The sequence below is a fragment of the Cornus florida genome, unplaced genomic scaffold (genome assembly GCF_030987335.1).
Source record: "Cornus florida cultivar Cherokee Brave unplaced genomic scaffold, ASM3098733v1 CherokeeBrave_3.0.0_Hap2_Chr01, whole genome shotgun sequence".
Taxonomy (NCBI): domain Eukaryota; kingdom Viridiplantae; phylum Streptophyta; class Magnoliopsida; order Cornales; family Cornaceae; genus Cornus; species Cornus florida.
In genome coordinates this window covers 112,258,141-112,278,447 of record NW_026775571.1, presented here as the reverse complement: position 1 = coordinate 112,278,447, position 20,307 = coordinate 112,258,141, and the positions used below count along the sequence as shown (strand labels likewise).

The following is a 20,307-nucleotide window of genomic DNA, read 5'->3' as shown; positions in this document are numbered from 1 at the left end:
TAATCCATATATGTTTTCATTAACATTTATTTTCAAAGATAAAGTCGTACTTGGAAGCACCCACGGTTCATTTCCGGGCACCTTCCAGTCTTCCACTGACACGTTAGCTGATAGTAATTATTTTCTGTGATTCAATTTTGCAATGATAATAACATAAAGAGCAAAGACATTCCAAATGTTTAAATTCAAATCGTAAAAGTGAAAAAATAGCCTAATTATCATTTGTTACTCCCAATATCTAAAAATAATAAAAAATTACACACACAGTTTTTAGAGAGAGAGAGAGAGAGAGGGTTTTCGCGAGGAAAGAGGAGAGAGAGAGAGAGAGAGAGAGAGAGAGAGAGTTCAGATATCTTCTCGTCGCGGCGGATTCCATAGCAGAGTACTCAGAGAAGAAATAGTCACCGAGAGAGACAGAGAGAGAGGGGCAGTCGTTCTTTAGATCTGAGATTCTAGAGAGAGAGAGAGAGTGAGGAGAGAGAGAGTATGAGTAGCAAAGGAGGAATCCGCAACAATGGCGGCGGCTTACAATCGATTCCGTCGTCGTCAAGAAAGATGGTTCAGAGCTTGAAGGAGATTGTAAACTGTCCCGAACAAGAGATCTACGCTATGCTCAAAGAATGCAATATGGACCCTAACGAGACCGTTAACAGGCTTCTCTCTCAAGGTTTAGCCCTCATATATATATATCTACCTCTTTCTATCTCTCCATTTCCCTCTTTGCTCTCTTTCTACTCTACATATATTTTCGTTTCCGGATTTTTTCTGGCTCTGATTTTGAAGAAAGTAGTGTTTGGCTGCTGAGAAATCTGGGAGAAGAAAAGGAAATGTAGTCTTGAATCTTATGTCAAACGCTTTTTTTACCTTCCGGAAAATGAAGGCTGAAAATCAAGAGTCAACCATACGTGGAAGTTGATATTTCTCCCACTCCATTTTCAGCAATTTACACAGTTTCTACCTCATATAACCTCAAGAAACTACCCTTTAAGTTAATTTTCATAAAAAAATCTTTTAGTTAATTAGATTATTATTATTTTTTTTAATAATAATGTTTTAGTAGAATTTTTGTAGGGTGCTGAATATTAAAAAACTTAAAATTGTGAACCTCAGGTTTAATGTTGTGTGCTTTTATGTTTTGGGATTAAGCTTATTAAGATTTTTTCCCCTTATTTTTAATTGACAAACTGTAACAAATTAGCTTTTAGACTGTGTTTACTTCCCACCCGCCAATTTCTGAGCAACAAAGGCCTGTAATTCTTTATTTGCATTTTGAATTAACTTATCCTGAAAAATGTTACTTTATACATTTTATATAACTATTTGTGAAGGGTTTGGTATTTATTACATAATTTTGTCCCTCTATCTTCCATGCACGAATATGCATCTAAGTATATATATCTATGCCTGCATATTCTCCAGTGTATTTCTTTTCATCTGTCATTGTCTAAGTTTAATATGCTTAGAAGGCATGCCTTGTCTGCTCAATACTACATTCAACAAAAGGGCAAGTGCTTATTAATGTTTGGCTCAAACACTTTTATTTTGAAAATTAATTTTTAACTGTTTTTGGTAGCTAAACCAAGTACTTCTGAGTGGTAAAGATTTTGGCCCAGCAGAGCTTTTAGGCAAAAATTTGGATCTTTTTGCAAGTAGAGGTAAAAATCAATAAATGAGTATTTATGGAAAAAGAATTCTATGAAAAGTGCTTTACCACGTTGTTAAACACTATCTAATTTTTTTGAGAGCTCTTTTTAATAGTTCTAAATAAAAAAGTGCTTATTACAACACAATGCCAAGCGTGCACATATTCTCAAGATCTTTGAATGTAATTAGCCTAAAAGTAGTGCCAGGTTTGGTTTGTTGGACATTGTGATTTGTATTGTGTCTTCAATATTGAAGGGAATTTACTCTTAAATGTTGGAAGTACTTTTGAAACTTCAAATAGCTAAAATAATCTTATGACATTTGTGTTGTTGCTAGATAGAATGATTATTTTGTTCCAAGTAAGTATTTCATGTCTTCTGTCTACCTTTCAATTGTTGAGATTATAGATAGCCATTGGGCTATACTGACAATCTCTAGCAATCCTTTTTTTTAAGATCTATGTTACCTAAACTTGGGTATGTGTGTCGGACACGGGTATGTATCCATGCGTCGGACGTGTCAAGTTTCTAAGTAGAAGGACACATGGACACTGCTAAATATTTATTTTATTTTATTTTCTAGAGTAATGTATTGTTTTTCTCCAATGTAGTGTTCAATATAGGCATTTAACTCATTTTAAATTAATAATATAATATAATTGAATGACTGGATATGGTTTTTAACTTCATGTCCACCCAAAAGTGTCGGACACATATCCTATACCCTTGTCCGAGCAATATGTGTCTGACACGGGTACTTTTTGATTTTTTTGAAGAGTCCATGTAACATAGTTTAATATGTGGCATCTGGGACAGACCCAGAAAATTATGTTTTGGGGGGGGGAGGCAATAATGAGATTTTATGGGTATATAAGAAAAAGAACAAATTAGCAAGGGTGTATTACTAAAAAAAAAAAAATTTTCAGTGGGGGGCAATTGCCCCCACTGATTATTATGTAGATCCGTGCCTATGTGGCATGCATGATGCATGTTGACTATCTTTACCTAATAAAATATGCCTTCAACATAATGCATTTTATTAGTGCTATAACCTAGCTCATGGGCAACAAATCACCCTGATCCCTATGCTTGTAACTTTGTAAGTAAATTGGTTGCCCTGATATTGTTGGTGGAGCACACGCTTAAACCAAGTGAGTCAATTTTTTTTTGAAGCAATTAATTAATATGACAAGAATTCGAACATTAGAAATGGTAGGAATCTATCTTCCATTTTTCTTTCCTGAGTTCCTGATTCTTTTACTAATCTTAGTTAGTGTAACTATCTTTGTGTTTGCATTGATACAAAGTAAAAACTTTCTATCCGCATAAAGAGTATGAAATGTGTTTGGCCAAAAGGAATAGTGTAACATATGGATTTTGGAAGTGCTCAGGATCACTCTCTTATATCAAATGTATTATTTGCCTTCATGCTTATCGTAATAGGAAAAATAGAATGATGAAGAAGCCAGTCACTATATAATGCAGATGAAGGCTGCCATCTAGTGTTGGTGCATCTTGCATGGGGCATTGGGAGGGGAAGGCTGGGGGCAGATCTTAACTTTGGCATTATTTCTGCACAAGTGGCCGCTCTTAGACTTAAATTCGTATCTTTAGATTTGTCAGCAAGAGGTTTTACTGTTGCACCGAGCAATGGGTTATAAAACATCAAAATTTGATTTGGCACAATTGTAGAAAATTAGAAGCATTTGTATAGTTTGCTGGTCCCATATTGAAATAGCGTGCTATTTATGTTTTTTGAAGTTTGAACATGAAGTGTATTTATTTTGAAGGTGGTTTGAAACATGTGAATATGAGTGTTGGTGATGGTCAATACGGGAAACGCCTCACATACTGTAGCATCTTTATATTCTTATATCTTTTGCTTCAACTTTGTTCATGGCTGGATGCTAATCTGCGATCTATTAATAAAAACTACTTAATGGCAGGCTACTAGCCTTCTAGTTATTACGTTCAACTTAGATTATACTGATCTAACAATTATTTGTGTTTCTCATTTCCTCTCATTTTCCCTTATTAATTTAAGGTTAGTTGCATTGACATTCTTTCTATATTGTCACGGCTGTCAGCCCCGGTATCTAATGCTAATTTTTGTATCTCAAGAAGTTCCCCACCAAGGGAAATTATAAAGCCGGAATCACTATTATATTCTTAATATTCAAACTCATCTCTAATTTGAAGTTTATCATTTGTTTAGATCCTTTTCATGAGGTGAAGAGCAAACGAGAAAAGAAAAAAGAGGTGCGTGGATCTGGAAAGTGCATAGGATTTATATTTTGCATTTGTCAATATTTAACTCTCTTTTTAGTGTTGGTTTCGATGTTTCTGCTTTGACATTGCAGTGGCTTAAGATATCTTGCTTTTGTCAGTCATCATCAACATCATCCTTGCCTTTATCCCATGTTTGTTGCTTATTAATGTACATGTGTATTAACTAGTCATTTTCTTTTTCCATATTAAAGTAGTTGTTCATTGTTTTTGCCTCAATGCTGGAAAATATCTGACCATTATGTTACATATTTTACTACGCATAAGGAGTCTGTGCCTTATTTTTAAATTTATCTTTTACTTTGTGTAGAAAATGACCTTGGTAAGGATTATTGAAACTCTACTATTAATTTGCTGTCATAGTGGTTGTTAAAATGCTTCTTATTATTGTTTCAGACAAAGGAAACAACAGAATCTAGATCTCGTGGTGTTAGTAACACTTCAAACCGTGGCAATAGGGGTGCTACAGACCGTTACACTGGACGTGGTGGTTTAACTCAATTTAATGTTTCTGGTATGTGCATGTTGAGATGCAGTTTTAGCAAGATCTCATATTGTGCATTGTTGGAACTTGCTGTTGATTTTGATTAATATCACCTATTACTTTCATAATCAGAGTCCGCTGCTTTGCATGGTAAGCCTGCATACCAGAAGGAAAATGGAATAAATTCTTATCCAATTTCTTCATCTTTGGCATCTGGAATGGAAGGAAATAACATGAACTTGAGAGCTCATGGCCTCAGGTTGGTAATCAACTTTTGTTAGAGCCTCAAATTGCTGCTGCTTTTATGTATTTGTAATTTGTTAATTCAGGACTTGGTTTAATGCTATAAACTTGCATCATGAAGCTCTACATCATTTGTATGAGGCCCATTGTAGAGGTGATAGTTCCCTATACTAGCAATCATTATTCCTTACTATACTGATTTAGAACAAGTCTCTTGTGAACTGATTTATGAATATGGACTGACTAAAGTACATGAACTCTAACCAACTACAAGCCCTGTCTTGGATTGAATTAACTGTGACCCAGCTAGTGTTAGTTCTCTTGAGGACTACTGTGGTTGTAAATCAAGAGAATATATATACTTGAATCTGAAGGTGCTTTGATCTGATTTATACTTGGTTCAATTAAAATCTAACTAGTGGCAAACATTAGGTAGTTAGATGGGAACCAAAGGCAACTAAATAGTGATGTCGAGTTTATACCGGTAGGTTCCTCGGTTGTGCTATATACTATAGTTCAATTAGAACCTGACTAGCAATGTGGCAAACACTAGGCAGAGGGATGGAAACTTAAAGGTCACTACTCAATGATGTCCTGCCTACACTGCTATTGGGAAAGTCTGACTTTTTTTTTTAGCTATTGAATATGTGTGGAACTTTTCTTTGGTTTGAATGTGGACTCAAACGATCCCATTCTGGAGCAGGTTACTTTCCTCTCCCTGTCTCTCTCTCTCTCTCTCTCTATATATATATATATATATATTTATTTATTTATTTTATCCTTCACCATCTCTTCACTTTAGATTTCACCTTCTTGTTTGCTGAAATTATATTTCTAGAGACCCATTCATGGCCCTGATCAAAACCAAAATCTGACTTAGAGGCTTACACCTGTATCCCTCGTAAGACCGGAGTGTCCGGTGAATTTTATTGTCAGAACTGCTAACCTTGTCACCCTTTGCTATGTTCGGTACTTCTGCTTAATGTATTCCATAGTAGTGTGGAAACTCGACCTTCTATAAAGGAAAATAGGTTAAAATTTGAATGATGTTCTAAACATTTCAAAGGCACGATTCAGTTAGTTTTCATTTTCTAAAGCTTCTGTAGTACTGGTATTTCATTTTCTGTTGACATATTTAAGTCATGCTAGATAAATAAGTTTCAGCCCAATCAAATTAGCAATCTCTGCTCCTGTAATTGGAGTTTTGACTTGTAAAAACTATTGATTTGTTCCCATTCAATATGTTGAGTTGTTCCTGTAATTGTTCCCAATTTGAGTCTTGTTGCTGTCTAAGCTTCCTAAATAGAACCTCAATATGTCGAGGAATGATCTACCTATAACTAAAGACATGAAGAAGTGTAGAAAAAGGTTTGGTTGCTTGTTTCAGCGGCTTTTAAGGCTTGAACATCAGTGCTGTTGGTGTGAGTTCGAGCGTCGGAGCATTCACTTAGTGGAATATTAAAGGGTCTGATTCGAGTCTTCCCTTCCTAGGATCTTGATGTAGCTGGACTAGAATTTGGAAATGTTCCTTTATGTCCCTAAGAAGTAAAAAATAAAAAATAAAAAATAAAAAATTCACGGATTTCTTTATACAATTATTACGTCCATCATTATCGATGAAACCTGTTTGCCTATCTTCTGTCCGTGAGGCTAATTTTATTCTTTTACATGTATGATATCTATAGCAGTGATTCTATTACCACCGAAAGTAAAGGATCGACAACAGTCACAGTTGATGGTATTTCGTCATCTTCACAGCCTTCTTCTGGATATCAATCTTCCTGGTTGGGGGTCCCAGGTCAAGTATCAATGGCTGATATTGTTAAGATGGGCAGGCCACACGTGAAGACTTCAAACACATCATACCCATCTCATCACTATGTTAATCACAACCATGTTCAGGCATCACATCCCGATTTGCATTCTTCTGAAGATCATGCTTCTAAGGTGTCAGAGAGAAATTTTGAGCCTGTAGTTGGTGCAGGACAGCATGTTTCTCCCAATGATGAGTGGCCCTTGGTTGAGCAACCACCAGCTACTATTTTTCCCTCTGTGGTGGAGCCTCTTGCTGATTCTGAGCTGCATGCAAATCAATCTAACATGCCCTTTGAGAGAAGTAACTGGCACTTGCAGTCCCAAACAGATAAGGTTCCAGCACCAGAAGATGTTGCTGTTGAAAATTTTAGTGCAAATCATGTTGGATCTGCTTCTGTGTCTGGTAGAAAGATGCAGGAGGATAATATTGGAGGTGCATCTCATTTTGACAATGACTTGTATAAGAAGACGGATTCCTACCAGCCTCATGGACATACTTTTGAGCATCAGGAAGGTGAATAAAATGCTTTAATTTTCTCTTTGGCCTGCAGTTCCGTTTTGATACTAATTTTAAAGCATGCTATTTACAATAATTGAAATGAATGTTACATTTTGATTGTAGTGATAGCATCTTGAGGATTACTTAACTCTAAAACATTGTTGAACTCTTTCTATTGTTTCAACTAACCTTGATGCAAATTTAATACGTTGATTAAGATAATTTCATATATGCATTCGACAGTTTGAAACTGTATTTATAATTTAATACTATCTCATGAAATTTGGTAATTGTGCTTAATACAATATTTATGCATGCCTAGTACAGGATATCAGCATCCTTTCATTTTTATAACTATTATATTTTCTCAACTACTTTTTCTCTATTTATTATTATTATTATTATTTTAATTGGCTACTCAGTTGCATTTGTTTGACATTAGATGGGTACCCACTGGTGAAACGACTTTATAATCACAGCAACCTGGGGCTTTATGGCAAATCTCGAACACAGGTTCAGTTTAGAGGGTCTATGTGAAACATATAGTAAATCAAGAGGAGAATAATACATTGGTGTAGGTAGCATGTCCAGGCTTAGCATAATAATTAATAAGTTCAGCACATGTCCAGACTACCAGTACATGAGTGACTGGATTCTGCTTTGATTGTGTATCACATTTCACCTATTTCAACATTACTCCTTCAGAAATGATTCTACAAATGTATGTTTTGTTCCACGGAGTGAGAAATTGGGTTAAAGATTTAATAATTTTCCCAATTTGAAATTCTGCTTACCTGTTGTTTATTAGTAACTGACTCATTATATTTTATTTTATTATTTGGTACATCATATTGGTGGCAACTTAGATTTGTTTTCTCCATCACTTTTTTTTTCAGTTGAAGATGTTGGTGGCTCAGTATCATCAGTGACTGCAAATTTGCAGCAATTAAATATACAGAAAGAGGATCAGGGTTCACCACCAGAAGAGGATAACCCTTCTGTTGTAATTCCAAGTCACCTGCAAGTCCAAACTGCAGACTGTTCACATTTGAGCTTTGGTAGTTTTGGGTCTGGTATTAATGCTGCTGTTTCTGGACCGTTTGCATCCATGCCCTTGAAAAGTAACTTGGAAGAGGAACCTGCAGATGAAGATGCTTCATCAATTGGGCACTTGGAAACCAGGTATTGTTTTCTTCAGCAGTGGTAGTTACTTTATTTTACCTGTTGGTTTATTTGTAGTTTGTCTCATAATATTTTTTCTTGCAGAAATCCCGAGTACTACGGGGATGAGCCTCTCAGAACTGTCTCAGATGGAAATTTTGTTAATAGAACTGTTACAAGTGCTGGGAGTTTTGATTCAACTGGTGCTTCACAACCAGAAGTGTTGAAACAGGAAGACCCTGAAGTGGCACACGGGGATCATTATACCTTTCCTTCTTCTACATCTGGTTATTCTTTTGAAAATGCTCAACAGTTGAACACTGCATTGCCTCATTCGCAGTCAATCTCTCAGATGCAGAATCTTGCTCCTTTCTCTAGTGTAATGGTAATAATTAATCAGACATTGTATTGCCTTGAATTTTGGCAATGTTAATTATTTGCACATACTTGCATGCCATTGTTATTTAAGGAGACTATTATTTGTTTAAAGAACATGTTAGAACTGAAGCAAAACCTTTCATGCTTTAAACAAGCATTTAAATTGTCCAATAACAGGTGGAGACACTTATTCTATGGTCCATTTACTTTCAGCAAGCTTATAAATTTTCTTGCCAATTTCATATTGGACCTTGGATATGTCAGAAGAAGACTGTGAACATGATTTTGTCTATATTTATGGCATTTTGGAGAAAGCAATTAGGGGTGGGAGGTAGGTTTACCATAACTTTTTATTATTGTTGGAGATGTTGTGAACTCTTGCCACTAGGTCGATGTCTCTCAGAATGGCGACTAGAGGAAACATCAAAGACATAGGGGGCAAACAACTAGCATGCCCATCTTGTGCAAGTGTGTGTGTAATGTACTACCGTTGACAAAGATTACATGTATGCCCTCGTGTAGATCTGTAATATGAAGGTGTGACTGTTCAGTGTTGGTTATAACACGTACATAAATACACAAATGCAAATTGGATAGATGCATAGTTACTCACTATATTAACCAACTGGGATTTGACATTATTAGTTTCTTTTGTACTTGATTCATCTCGTGTTGCCTTCAATAAAAATTTTGTGCTTTTGACTTTAAAATTTTGGGTCACTTTAATATTTACATAACTGATGTTACAATAACTCTTGTTCTTATTGTTTCTGCATTTATAATCTTGCTATGCGGCTTTGGCTGTGTCTTATATGATTGCCCTCCTGTTGTTTATTATCCTTTTTTTTTCCCTAACTAAATAAAGAAAAGATAAATAATATTTTGTTAATCCTCACTTCATATGTTTTTGTGACAGCAAGCGTATACAAACTCGTTACCAAGTACTTTGTTGGCAGCAACCGTTCAGCCTGTAAGAGAGTCCGATCTTCCATACTCACCATTTCCAATTACACAATCGACAGCCGCAAAATATGGCAACACAGTGTCCTCCATAAGTGGTTCAACCATTCCCATGCCTGAGGTATCTCACCTACATTAACTTGCTGCAATATTCCTAGAATTTTAAATTTATGCTTAGATTGATGACAAATCTTTGTTCAATTTCCCAATTAGAGAAAAGAGAAGAAACATGGCTTTGTCTATGCATTATAATGTTGTAATGGTAAAATCGAAATAGGAAGATGGTGTGCATGCTAATTCCAAAACATCCATTTATAAATCCATGCAAGAAGCTACGCATTACTTATTAAAATTATGGCTGAATAATTTGTTTGGTTCATGAAACCTTCTTGCCATTTTAGCTCAATCTAAAGACATATCTTGTGTCTTGAGTTCTTTTCTCACAGCCCAGGACAGTGTACATTTCAGATTTCATCTCTTGTCCTTGTGATGCCTTACTAGTGGTGCAGTCATTGGTGTTTGACATGCACCACCGAGTTATAAAAGACAACATTTGCTTATGCAAGTATTTGAAGAAGACTTGCAGAGATTCATTTTCCTCTTATCCTTTGATCATATCATATAATGACTATTTTGCATCTAGAGTTATGTGCACAAACGTGAATTTACATAGTGTTTGTGTATTTGTTTATGCTTCTGTATTTTCTTCTCATCTCTCTGGAACAGATCTCAGAAGGAGCTTGAGCATTTTATTCTCATCTTAATAAAGGGCATGGACATTGAGCTGACATGACAATAAGATATATAGTGTGTACAGAATTGTGAGTATACACACACCTTAGGGATGTTAAGAGACCCCAAAAAGTGATGTGAAAGTGAAGAAATAGTTGCCCATGTAATTCATAAAATCTTTCTAATTTTTGCCTGAACTGTTCTTGGAGCATTTATCAAAATCAAGCTTCGTTGAGTCACTATTAGGAGTCTGCCATCCTTGAGTAGAAAATAGCAAGATAACCTTCCAATTTTTGAGAATGAGATCTGAGGCGATTGCTTTAAAATTCTGGAGATTGAAAGCCTGAGAGATTCAAGAATTACTTTAAAATCGTTGCTAGTAGGTCTATAAATCAAAAGGCAGATTGAAAATTATGGTTTTTAAAATTTTTGGCTGTTCCTTGTATTTAGAGGCCATAACTGCACTGTGTTTTCTATACAGAAGCCTCTTGAACCACCAAATCCTGTATAAAGTTTCTAGAAGATGAAAATATATTTCTTTCTTGGTCTCCATTGTTTATGTATATAATGAAATCAGGACTGGCCATCTTCTGAAGTTTATCCTTTTGGTTGGTGGGTGGTCATTATCCACCGACTCCTTAGCAGTTCTTAATTCATATTTGAGCTGGTAATTTATGAGACACATCCTCTTCTATCTTTGCCTCTTAGGTGATTGATCTATTATAATCAAATAATGGCTTGTGGATCGTTGACCCTTAGGCCACACTGTTTTTTTTTACTCCCTCAATAATACCACTAGTTATCTCTTTTCCAGGAACCTTTTGGTTGTAAAGCATCTTTCCTTGTCTTAACTAATCTAATCAGTATTCAAATTGAAAAAAGGGAAGGGTAGGGGATTATAGAAGTCTTACAGAATAATTAAATATAGAAGTATAAGCGGACAAAATATTGTTCACAATCTCCAGCACTGAGAATTTGTGTCAAGTTGTTCAGGCTTTGTAAACTCCAAGTCACTGATATGACCTAGGAAGCATGGATACTGCTATGGGTACATGTACGACACGATAGTACGATACCAACACAACGATACAACAAATCTCAAAAAAACAGGACAAAATTATGGCAAGGGTACGTCAAAAAAATACTAATATAATATATTATTATATATATGTAAAATAATATTTGCTCATTTTATCCATATAATCATGAGTGATTTTCAAAAAATTTATGTTGTTTTTCTAATTAGACCATAATATATTCAAACTTACATTGAACATCATTCTTCTAAGAAAAATCATTAGAAAACCACCTCGCCGTGTCCCAAATGTGTTTTTCATTGTCCCAGCCGTGCCCAACCAGAAAATAAAATTTTCAACTTCTAGGACACTTCTAGCCGTGTTTGACACGTGTCTGATGCTGACACAGCACCCCTAGGAGAAATGTCCATGTTCCCTAGGATATGACTGTCCCCTAAATGTTATATTTATTATTTAGAAAGAATAGAATAAAAGTGTAGTTATTCTTTTATCTTCGTTAGCTCTTAAAGAAAGCAAGACAACTATAACGTCCATCGCAGCAACTTTGCCTCCTAGTTCATTATCTGACATCCTACTATTAGACAAATTAGTCAGTACATAATTCCACATTAGATTGGGAGAATTTGAAATCATTTGGTCAATACTGAAGTTCACAATAAAATGATTGTTATTTGCATGAGACGTGCATACTTTTTGAGGCAACTACAGATAGATATGGGCCAATCATATAATTGATGACTAGGGTGTCAATTCATTATTTTGTCCCATGTCTTACTGCTACATGTTAGTGTAAAATCGTCCACATAAGATTGAACTGTCAGTTTTTTGTTTGACCACTTAGCGGCGACATCTTTTATTAAGTATCCAACTCATTTGTTGCCTCCATTGCCATTGGTTGGCAAGTAGCCTAAGTTGCCCTGCATTAGGCTTGTAGCTGAAGCATGCAACTCCCACCTGAATTGCTGGGAATCTATATTTCTACAGCACACTTCCAGCCCTGAGGGAAACAATATGAATAAAATTCACGCCGGATTTGGATGCGGCGTCTGAAAAAAGAAGTCATTCCTTTCTGTTTTATGACTCATTTGAATTGAGTTAATTTGTTTGTACACATTTTTGCACATGCATGATCAGTTCTGAGATATAATTTTTCAAATTGTTCAATTTCTTCTGTTGGACTTTGAAATCCATCTTTAGAAAATGAAAATGGAGTGGATTTTTTGGGTCACATAATTTTGACCATAGTATTTTTGTACTTAATGGGCTACATCTATGACCTGGTAAGTTAAGCTTATATACCACATGAGAATTGCAACATGAATGTGGTGTCTTTATAATTGGAAAAAGAGCAGTTGAATACGTTTCCATCAACTTACAAACTTAGTAGTGTCAGGTCCAAGTCTCCCCCTCCCCTTTGTTAAATTTTCTGCTTATTTCTTATGCACATACAGGCTCTGAAGACATCGAACTATTCAACTCAGCCATCTCCACATATCCTGTCGGGAAGCAGTGTTGCCACAGAACCTGCTCTACCTCAACAGCTTGCCGTGCATCCATATTCCCAACCCACTCTTCCTTTGGGACCCTTTGCCAACATGATTAGTTATCCTTTCTTTCCGCAGAGTTATACGTATATGTCACCTGCTTTCCAGCAAGCATTTGCTGGTAACAACACGTACCATCAATCTCTGGCAGCAGTACTTCCGCAGTATAAAAATAGTGTATCCGTGAGCAGCTTACCTCAATCTGCTGCTATTGCTTCTGGTTATGGTGCCTTTGGGAGTTCAACCAGCATCCCAGGCAACTTCCCCATGAATCCACCTGCTGCCCCAGCCGGCACGAACATAGGCTATGATGACGTTTTAAGCTCTAGATACAAGGACAACAGTCATTTGATCGCTCTTCAACAGGTAAAAAAGTTGAGGATCATTGAACTGTCTCAATTCTTTCATCTTCATTTTCTTTTTTGTCGTCTCTTGTGAAATTAAAGAATTCTTTTTCTTTCTTTACTATGATTTGTTCAGAATGAGAACTCTGCCATGTGGGTTCATGGACCTGGTTCCAGAACAATGCCAGCTGTTCCAGCCAGCACATATTACAACATTCAGGGTCAGAATCAACAGTCAGTTGGATTTCGGCAAGGTCAGCAGCCTTCACAGAATAATGGATCTCTTGGGTACCCTAATTTCTACCATTCTCAGGGTGGAATTTCACTTGAACATCATCAACAAAACCCTAGAGATGGCTCCCTTGGTAGCTCTCAAGGCCAACCTTCTAAGCAGTCCCAACAAATATGGCAAACAAGCTACTAATCTTATGACATCAAGGTATTCCTGCAGATGAAATAATATAAATTCATAACGTTCGGAAGAGAACTTGAGTTCTTGCTGCTGCCCTGTGCCTCGTGGTTGTATTCTAGGTATTTATCGCTGGTTAATGAGATGTAGGAACATGCGTGCTAATTTGATGGTGAACAAATTTTTTTTTTGTCACGTTTTTTACTTTTTTCTTTGTTTTTCCACTTATAGTCAGAAACTGTGTTCTGTTCCCACACAGGAGTCCTTTGTATTATTGGTAATTGAATTTATGACAAAAGGCTCTATTTTATTGCCAATTGTGTTGTTATCACATATATTTGGCTGTTTCTTATAAGTACTTATACCTCATAAGCAATTTTCATGTACTTGCCAGCAAGGAAAAATCCAAGTGAAATTTCAATCAATGATTACCAAAAAGAATAAAAAAGAAGCATGAGATGAGCATTCCTTTATCTGCACAAACATTCTTGGTGGAATCTTTTAGCTCTGAAAAGTTGATTTTCTCATGGTGGGGAAAAGTATCTGTCTACTGCTGTGTTGGATGATACACCCTCTTCCCAAAGTTCTTCTTTTTTTCATTTGTGGCTGTCCAATATTTATGTAAAATTTGAAAATTCAGTGTTCAAAACTACATTTTTGAGAGACTGAGAAGAAGTCTAGGTTGACGCTAAGTGATCTTTTGCAACGAAAATTATTATGCATTTGTTTCTAAGGAAAAAAAATAAAAAATGAAATCGGATTTTGTAACAAAAGTAAACAAGTATATGCGAGGAACTAAAACAAGGATTCAATTGACTGAGATTCCTCCACCATCAATAAGTTTAGCTATGGCTATCAAAACAAAAATTTATTTCGATAGAACTTTCTAGTTTCGTTTGTTGACTGTGGGACATATATCGTTTGAAGACTGATAAGTACAACCCTATATTTTCATTACACTTATTTCGCTTTTTCTTTGATATAGTTATTATTAGTATAAATATATATATTCCTCTTATACAAATAAAACTTATAACATGACCCAAATAGGCCACTAGATGCAGGTGTCTCCAAAAGGCTCTTATGAGTATCCCTTGCCAACTTGGGCGAGCCCTTTTTGTGATATCCATAGTTCATCCATGGTGCTCTATGAAATAAGCAGACTTTTAAGAAAGAGCCGGTGCTGTGTCCATGTTAATGTCACTCTTTAAATACTTTAAGACGTGTGTTTTTTAATATTTTCAGATACGTCTGACACTTTATATATATTTGCAAATAATATTTTTTTATTATATTAGATAATTTCCCGACATTTTGGCTCTTGACACTTAAAACCGACACTTTCAAACATTTTTAACACAATTCTATACAATAATCTTGAAAATAATATAAATACATTTTTAACTTTTTTTTTTATTTAAAAAAAATTCACATTATACACGTATAATAAAAAACTTAACGTTAAATAATATTTATTTATTTAAAATAAAAATACTATCATGACAAAGATAATACTAGTCCCTCAAACTTTATGATTACTAATTTTTTTTTGGCACAAAAGACTCCAATTATTCTTTAGAGACGAATTTTCATTTATTGACGTTATGATTTATTTTTTATTGATATGTTTTTTATTTTTCGGGGTTAATCAATCAGTCTACAGAAAAATAACAGTCCTATAAAACGCAAAGATAGGGTAAAAAATGGGGACCTCAAAAGGAGGAGTACGGAGTCCCTGCTTTGTCCGAAACGAGACAGAATGTGCTACAGTATTTAGTTCCTTCTCCAGTATTTACCATCTCTATCTCTATCACTCAAAACTGAGCTGAAAACGATTTGTGTTACTTTGGTACGGACTCTTAGATCTCAACTTGAATAAAACCCAAATATTTTAAGATCCAATCGAAGTATCAGAGAGCTTAATCCCACCTCTCTCTCTCTCTCTCTCTCCAACTTTCTCTATATATTGCATGCATCCATTGTTTTACCATCTTCCCATTAGTTTTTTTTTAATGGTTGAAAGAGTTCGTTTCTGTTCATTTCATCATCCTCTCTACCTAAACCAACCCACATCACAAAACCGCTTTATAACAGCGAACCCACCTGTGTTTTGGTATTCCAGCTGACAGAATAGCAGTTTTCCGGCGAACCCAGATGGAGAAAGAACCATTTCTTCCACATATCATCAACTCCAGAAGGCCACAACCACCACCACCGCCACTACTCTGTCCCCTCCCAGAGAACGATGAAATCTCTATTCCTCTCCCTCTAACCCCATCAGAACTCAAAGACCGCCTAATCTTTGGACCCTCCTCCTCATCATCCCCCAAAGACCCATCTCCACTCGTTGATGCTCTCCTAAGCCCAACCCTAAATTCCCCCAAATCCTCCACCTCTTCTTCAAATCCCACATACCCTGACCCACCAAATCAACAGTCTTGGTTGATTGACCCCTTTTATTCATGGACCAAAAGCAACCTCCACCGGTCGAAAACCGCCCCGGCTATGGCGGCAATCAACGATGTCATCCGCGCTTCAGTGCCGAAACCGCCTCAATTCACTTCTTCATCAATCGTTCGTCAGTCTTTTGTCCTTTTGGTAATTTATTTGACTCTTGGTGTGATTATATATTGGTTTAATCAGGATGATTTTAGTGCAACTAACACACACCCAGTTGTTGATGCTTTGTATTTTTGTATCGTGACAATGTGTACAATTGGGTATGGTGATATTACTCCAAATAGTACTACCACAAAGTTGTTTTCAATAATGTTTGTGTTGGTGGGGTTTGGTTTTGTTGATATTTTACTTACTGGGATGGTTAGTTATGTGCTTGATTTGCAAGAGAATTATCTTTTGAGGACTGTGAAAGCTGGGGGAGACCATAATAATATGCCTAGGTCATATATAATTGATGTGAAGAAGGGGAGGATGAGGATTCGGATGAAGGTGGGGTTGGCATTGGGAGTTGTGGTTCTTTGTATTGGGGTTGGAGTGGCTGTTATGCATTTTGTTGAGAGGCTTGGATGGTTGGATTCATTTTATCTTTCGGTTATGTCGGTCACCACTGTTGGGTATGGTGACAGGGCATTTAAGTCCTTGCCTGGTCGGATTTTTGCATCGATTTGGTTGCTTGTGTCCACACTTGCTGTTGCTCGGGCCTTTCTTTACTTGGCCGAGGCAAGGGTGGATAAACGGAATAGGAGGATGGCAAAATGGGTGCTTGGTCAGGATATGACTGTCTCCCAGTTTCTTGCTGCTGATATTGACAACCATGGTTTTGTTAGGTAAAGACTTCACTTTTCTTTTGTTATTGTTTTTCTAATAAGCTGTGAAATGTTAGCTGTACGTTTTATGCTTTCCTATTATTTATCCCCAGAAAAATAAAAATTGATTAATAAAATAAATGACATTAACATGATTGCCAATTTTTTAGGACTTAAGTTCAATTTTGATTTTGAAATTGCTTTGGCATAGTCCACCGACTGAATTTAATGGCAGACAAACTCATATTTCATTTTCAAAATTTTTAATATGCATACACTGTTAGAAGGTTATTTTGGGATCATCATCTGTAGACAAGATTCTGAACTGTTGAGATATTTATATGATCATCTCTCTATATTTGGAAAATAGGCCACAACCTGCGTTGAAATATGAGAAGGCTTTGCCGCTTTTGCTTCATATTTGGGATTATTGTCAACTACATTGTTCATTGCTGTTAGAAGTTCCTTTCTGTTGAAGGAACTTAGAGATATAGCTTGATGAGAATTTGCGTAATATTAATTATTGACCCTAGAAGTTAGGATTTTGGGTTCGGATTGGACTTCATGTAGGAAGCTGTTGATATTTAGTTTTATAATTGTTCAATGATATACTGTGAAATGTGAATGAGACTACAATTACTATACACTATGGCAATATGAATGTATGCAATTCTTTTGCCTTTATATATATATATATATATATTTGAAATCATCATGTAGAACCTTTTCATTTTTCTCTATTTTTCTTGGTGAGTTATGTTTTCCTTTCGCTATACTCACTCAGCAGGGGTATTCTTATACAGCTTCCTCCAATTCTTTTCTGGCCTTCTAAGCGAATACTTAATTACAGTAGGGAGGCTCAATTGGGTCATGATCAACATCTAACCAAATGGTCTCAAGGTTGAGGGTGGATCATATCATTGTAGCCTTGTAGGACCTGAGTTGTGTCTTATTTGGTCAGGTACTGATGAGTACTTCTTTGGGTTGTCCCTGTTGTAAGAATTGCAAGCGTCTGCTTGCTCGCGGGGAACTTGGCTGATTGCCTGCTCTCTGCACACAGACAGACACACTGTGAGCCAAATTCACCACAAAAGATAAGCCTTTCTCCACAACTTCATACTCTTCTCTACCTTCATTGTTAGTGTACACAACCTCGACACTTCTTGCTTGAACTTATCAATCTTGCTTCGAAGTTCTAAGATACAATTAAAGTACAATTAAGAACTTTTCAGTATCTTTCTACGACCCTTTCATCTACTTCCTCTTGAGATGGTCCATGATTGTAAGTATAGGCCTGTTACTGTAAGCTCCAATTCGACTGTTAATATATTCTATCAAAATCAAATGTATACCTGGACCATTGGGAAAGGGTGTCTTCAGTTTTTATATACGACCTTTTTCATTGCACTTTTGATTTAACAAGCTGCTTTCATGGTAATCTTAATACACTGTTGCTCTTGAGGTTGCCCAAAAGTAATTCCTAAGCTTTGATATTGTTTCATATGCCTACATGATACCTGTTATTGGAGTTTGGGAATTGTGAATTTTTCCATCTAAGAAACTCGTCTATTAAGGTTATGAAACTAATGATTAGTTCAACAAACTTACTTTCTCTGGCTGAGGTGAGGCATGGATCCTCCATGAGCACTGCTTCCATGCACACTTAGTTGCCAAACTAGCTTGATGTTTTGAAGTTTATAACCCTCTTCTAATATAGAACCAATCAACACCTTTGTAAAGTATCCACCTATCTTCATATTACCACCTATCTAATTTCCTTTCATTCAATTTGAGATGCAAACCTAGACAGTGGATTTTCCTTCCTCAACACAGAATTGAACCCCCATCATACACTCCTCGTCATTATGTTGATAGATAAAACATCACTAGTATCAACACTTTGACTATTTCTAAAAGGAGCTCTAAATCTAGATTAGTGACATGAAAGCTTGTTCTCATGGCCATCTCACAATCTCTACTTCACTATTGTTTTTTATATTTTGTGACTGTCTGATAGCGTATGATTTTCTACAATAATTCTATATTCTTTTGTTTGCTCGAGTTAAGCTCTCGTAAATAGAATGTGGCTTTAATGGGTTTTCAGATTTTCGTTCTTTTTAATGTTTGTATGATATTTGCAGTAAATCAGAATACGTCATATACAAGCTCAAGGAGCTGGGAAAGGTCTCGGAAAAAGACATCTTGCTGATATGCAAAAAATTTGAACGGCTAGACACTGGCAACTGTGGGAAAATTACTCTTGGTGATCTCATGGAAAGTCACAACTGAGATATACAAATGGGGTTCGTTCTGCCAGGTGAACAAAGTTGTGGCACCACATGGACTTGCCCTCACGAGTCATATTGTCTCAGATTCAGCAGAAAGGCTAGTTTGTGTGTGAATTGTACAAAAAGCTGCTCTTTTACGAACTAAGATGCCCCGATCAGTTGATCCTTGTGTTTAAGGATCCTGACCATCGATCAGAGTGAGCCATCTCTTCGGTATAATGGTGCATAGCAAAAAAATCTGTCATGGCTTCATCGGTAAACTAGTATCATCAATCTTCTGTATCCATTGTATATTCTCTCCATCCTGTGAACTTTTTTTTTTTTTTTCTTTTTGTCGGTGGGCATTGTGGCTTCAACTCAAGCCACTTAAAATCCTTTATGTATTTTGTTTTTCTTTTTTTCAAGGCAAGTTAGATTAATAAATGTATAGAGTTAAAAGTTTAACACTCTAAAATTTACCAGATGCACTAACTCAATGAACTATCGAGTCATCTGCCTTTATGTATTTTGTTAGACCAGAAATATTAAAGATTTAAATGTTGCAAAAAACACAAAAACTTGCGTACATATTTATCCCGATAGTTGTCAATGTGAAAATTTGTAAATTCGTTAATTACCAAAATTCTTTTTTGTAAAAATACAGTTGAAAAAAGTTCACGTCCTTGAGCCCAAATTGGAGTTATCTTTGGCCAAACTCTAAGAAGAGAATGGATTTTACAATTTAAGACTCCGTTTGTTTCTGTGTAGAATGTTTTTCTTTTTTTGATAAAAGTATATATTTTTTTTTAATTTTTTGATATTTAAAAAAGGCCTAGGTCTAGTTCATATGATAATTAAACACTAAAAAATAAAAAATATATTTTTTAAAAAATATTTCACATCCATACTTTTCTAAAGCCGAAGCTTTGTCCTTGTGAGTCAAAAATAATTTTCTGAAAGAATATAGAGCAATCATCAGTTCGTCACTCATAATTTTCTGAAAGTATATAGAGCAATCATCAGTTCATCACTCATCAGCTCTCCCCAATTATTCACATAATCATAGTTAAATAAATCTGAGGACAGCTGTCTTCCACTGGCAGCAACTTTTCAATGAAAAAAATAAAATAATAAATAATAATACTAATAAAATGGATTCAACTAACAAGTGCTTCACAAGGTTAACAAAGAAATTAATTGATCAAGGTGGTTACTTGATTTATACTTCTCCAAAGTTTA

General features: G+C 35.8%; 2 protein-coding genes across 4 annotated transcripts; both read left to right on the top strand.

The window, feature by feature from the left end:
* The first annotated feature begins 249 nt into the window (after window positions 1-249).
* Window positions 250-13,852, top strand: LOC132314326 (uncharacterized). Of its 3 annotated transcripts, none has more exons than XM_059813211.1 (10): window positions 250-667; window positions 3,859-3,902; window positions 4,326-4,443; window positions 4,546-4,672; window positions 6,345-6,985; window positions 7,867-8,152; window positions 8,237-8,516; window positions 9,426-9,590; window positions 12,690-13,148; window positions 13,263-13,852. In XM_059813211.1, exons 1-10 carry the CDS (start codon window positions 487-489, stop codon window positions 13,548-13,550), a joined length of 2,589 nt encoding a protein of 862 aa, XP_059669194.1. In that variant the 5' UTR covers window positions 250-486; the 3' UTR covers window positions 13,551-13,852. The 3 variants fall into 3 exon arrangements, with proteins under 3 accessions (XP_059669194.1, XP_059669188.1, XP_059669200.1); XM_059813205.1 differs by having other exon boundaries at window positions 6,342-6,985; XM_059813217.1 differs by lacking the exon at window positions 3,859-3,902 and having other exon boundaries at window positions 533-667; window positions 6,342-6,985.
* A 1,557-nt stretch (window positions 13,853-15,409) lies between these two features.
* Window positions 15,410-19,602, top strand: LOC132314317 (two-pore potassium channel 3-like). Its single transcript, XM_059813196.1, has 2 exons — window positions 15,410-16,822; window positions 18,943-19,602. The coding sequence occupies exons 1-2, from the start codon at window positions 15,690-15,692 to the stop codon at window positions 19,088-19,090; spliced, it is 1,281 nt and encodes a 426-aa protein (XP_059669179.1). The 5' UTR covers window positions 15,410-15,689; the 3' UTR covers window positions 19,091-19,602.
* Window positions 19,603-20,307: the final 705 nt, after the last annotated feature.

Coding starts and splice junctions, on each gene's coding strand:
- LOC132314326 (XM_059813205.1), top strand. CDS start 487: ATGAGTAGCAAAGGAGGAATCCGCAACAATGGCGGCGGCTTACAATCG. Junction 6,986..7,866: donor TACTTTTGAGCATCAGGAAG/GTGAATAAAATG, acceptor TTTTTTTTTCAG/TTGAAGATGTTGGTGGCTCA. Junction 9,591..12,689: donor CAACCATTCCCATGCCTGAG/GTATCTCACCTA, acceptor ATGCACATACAG/GCTCTGAAGACATCGAACTA.
- LOC132314317 (XM_059813196.1), top strand. CDS start 15,690: ATGGAGAAAGAACCATTTCTTCCACATATCATCAACTCCAGAAGGCCA. Junction 16,823..18,942: donor GACAACCATGGTTTTGTTAG/GTAAAGACTTCA, acceptor TGATATTTGCAG/TAAATCAGAATACGTCATAT.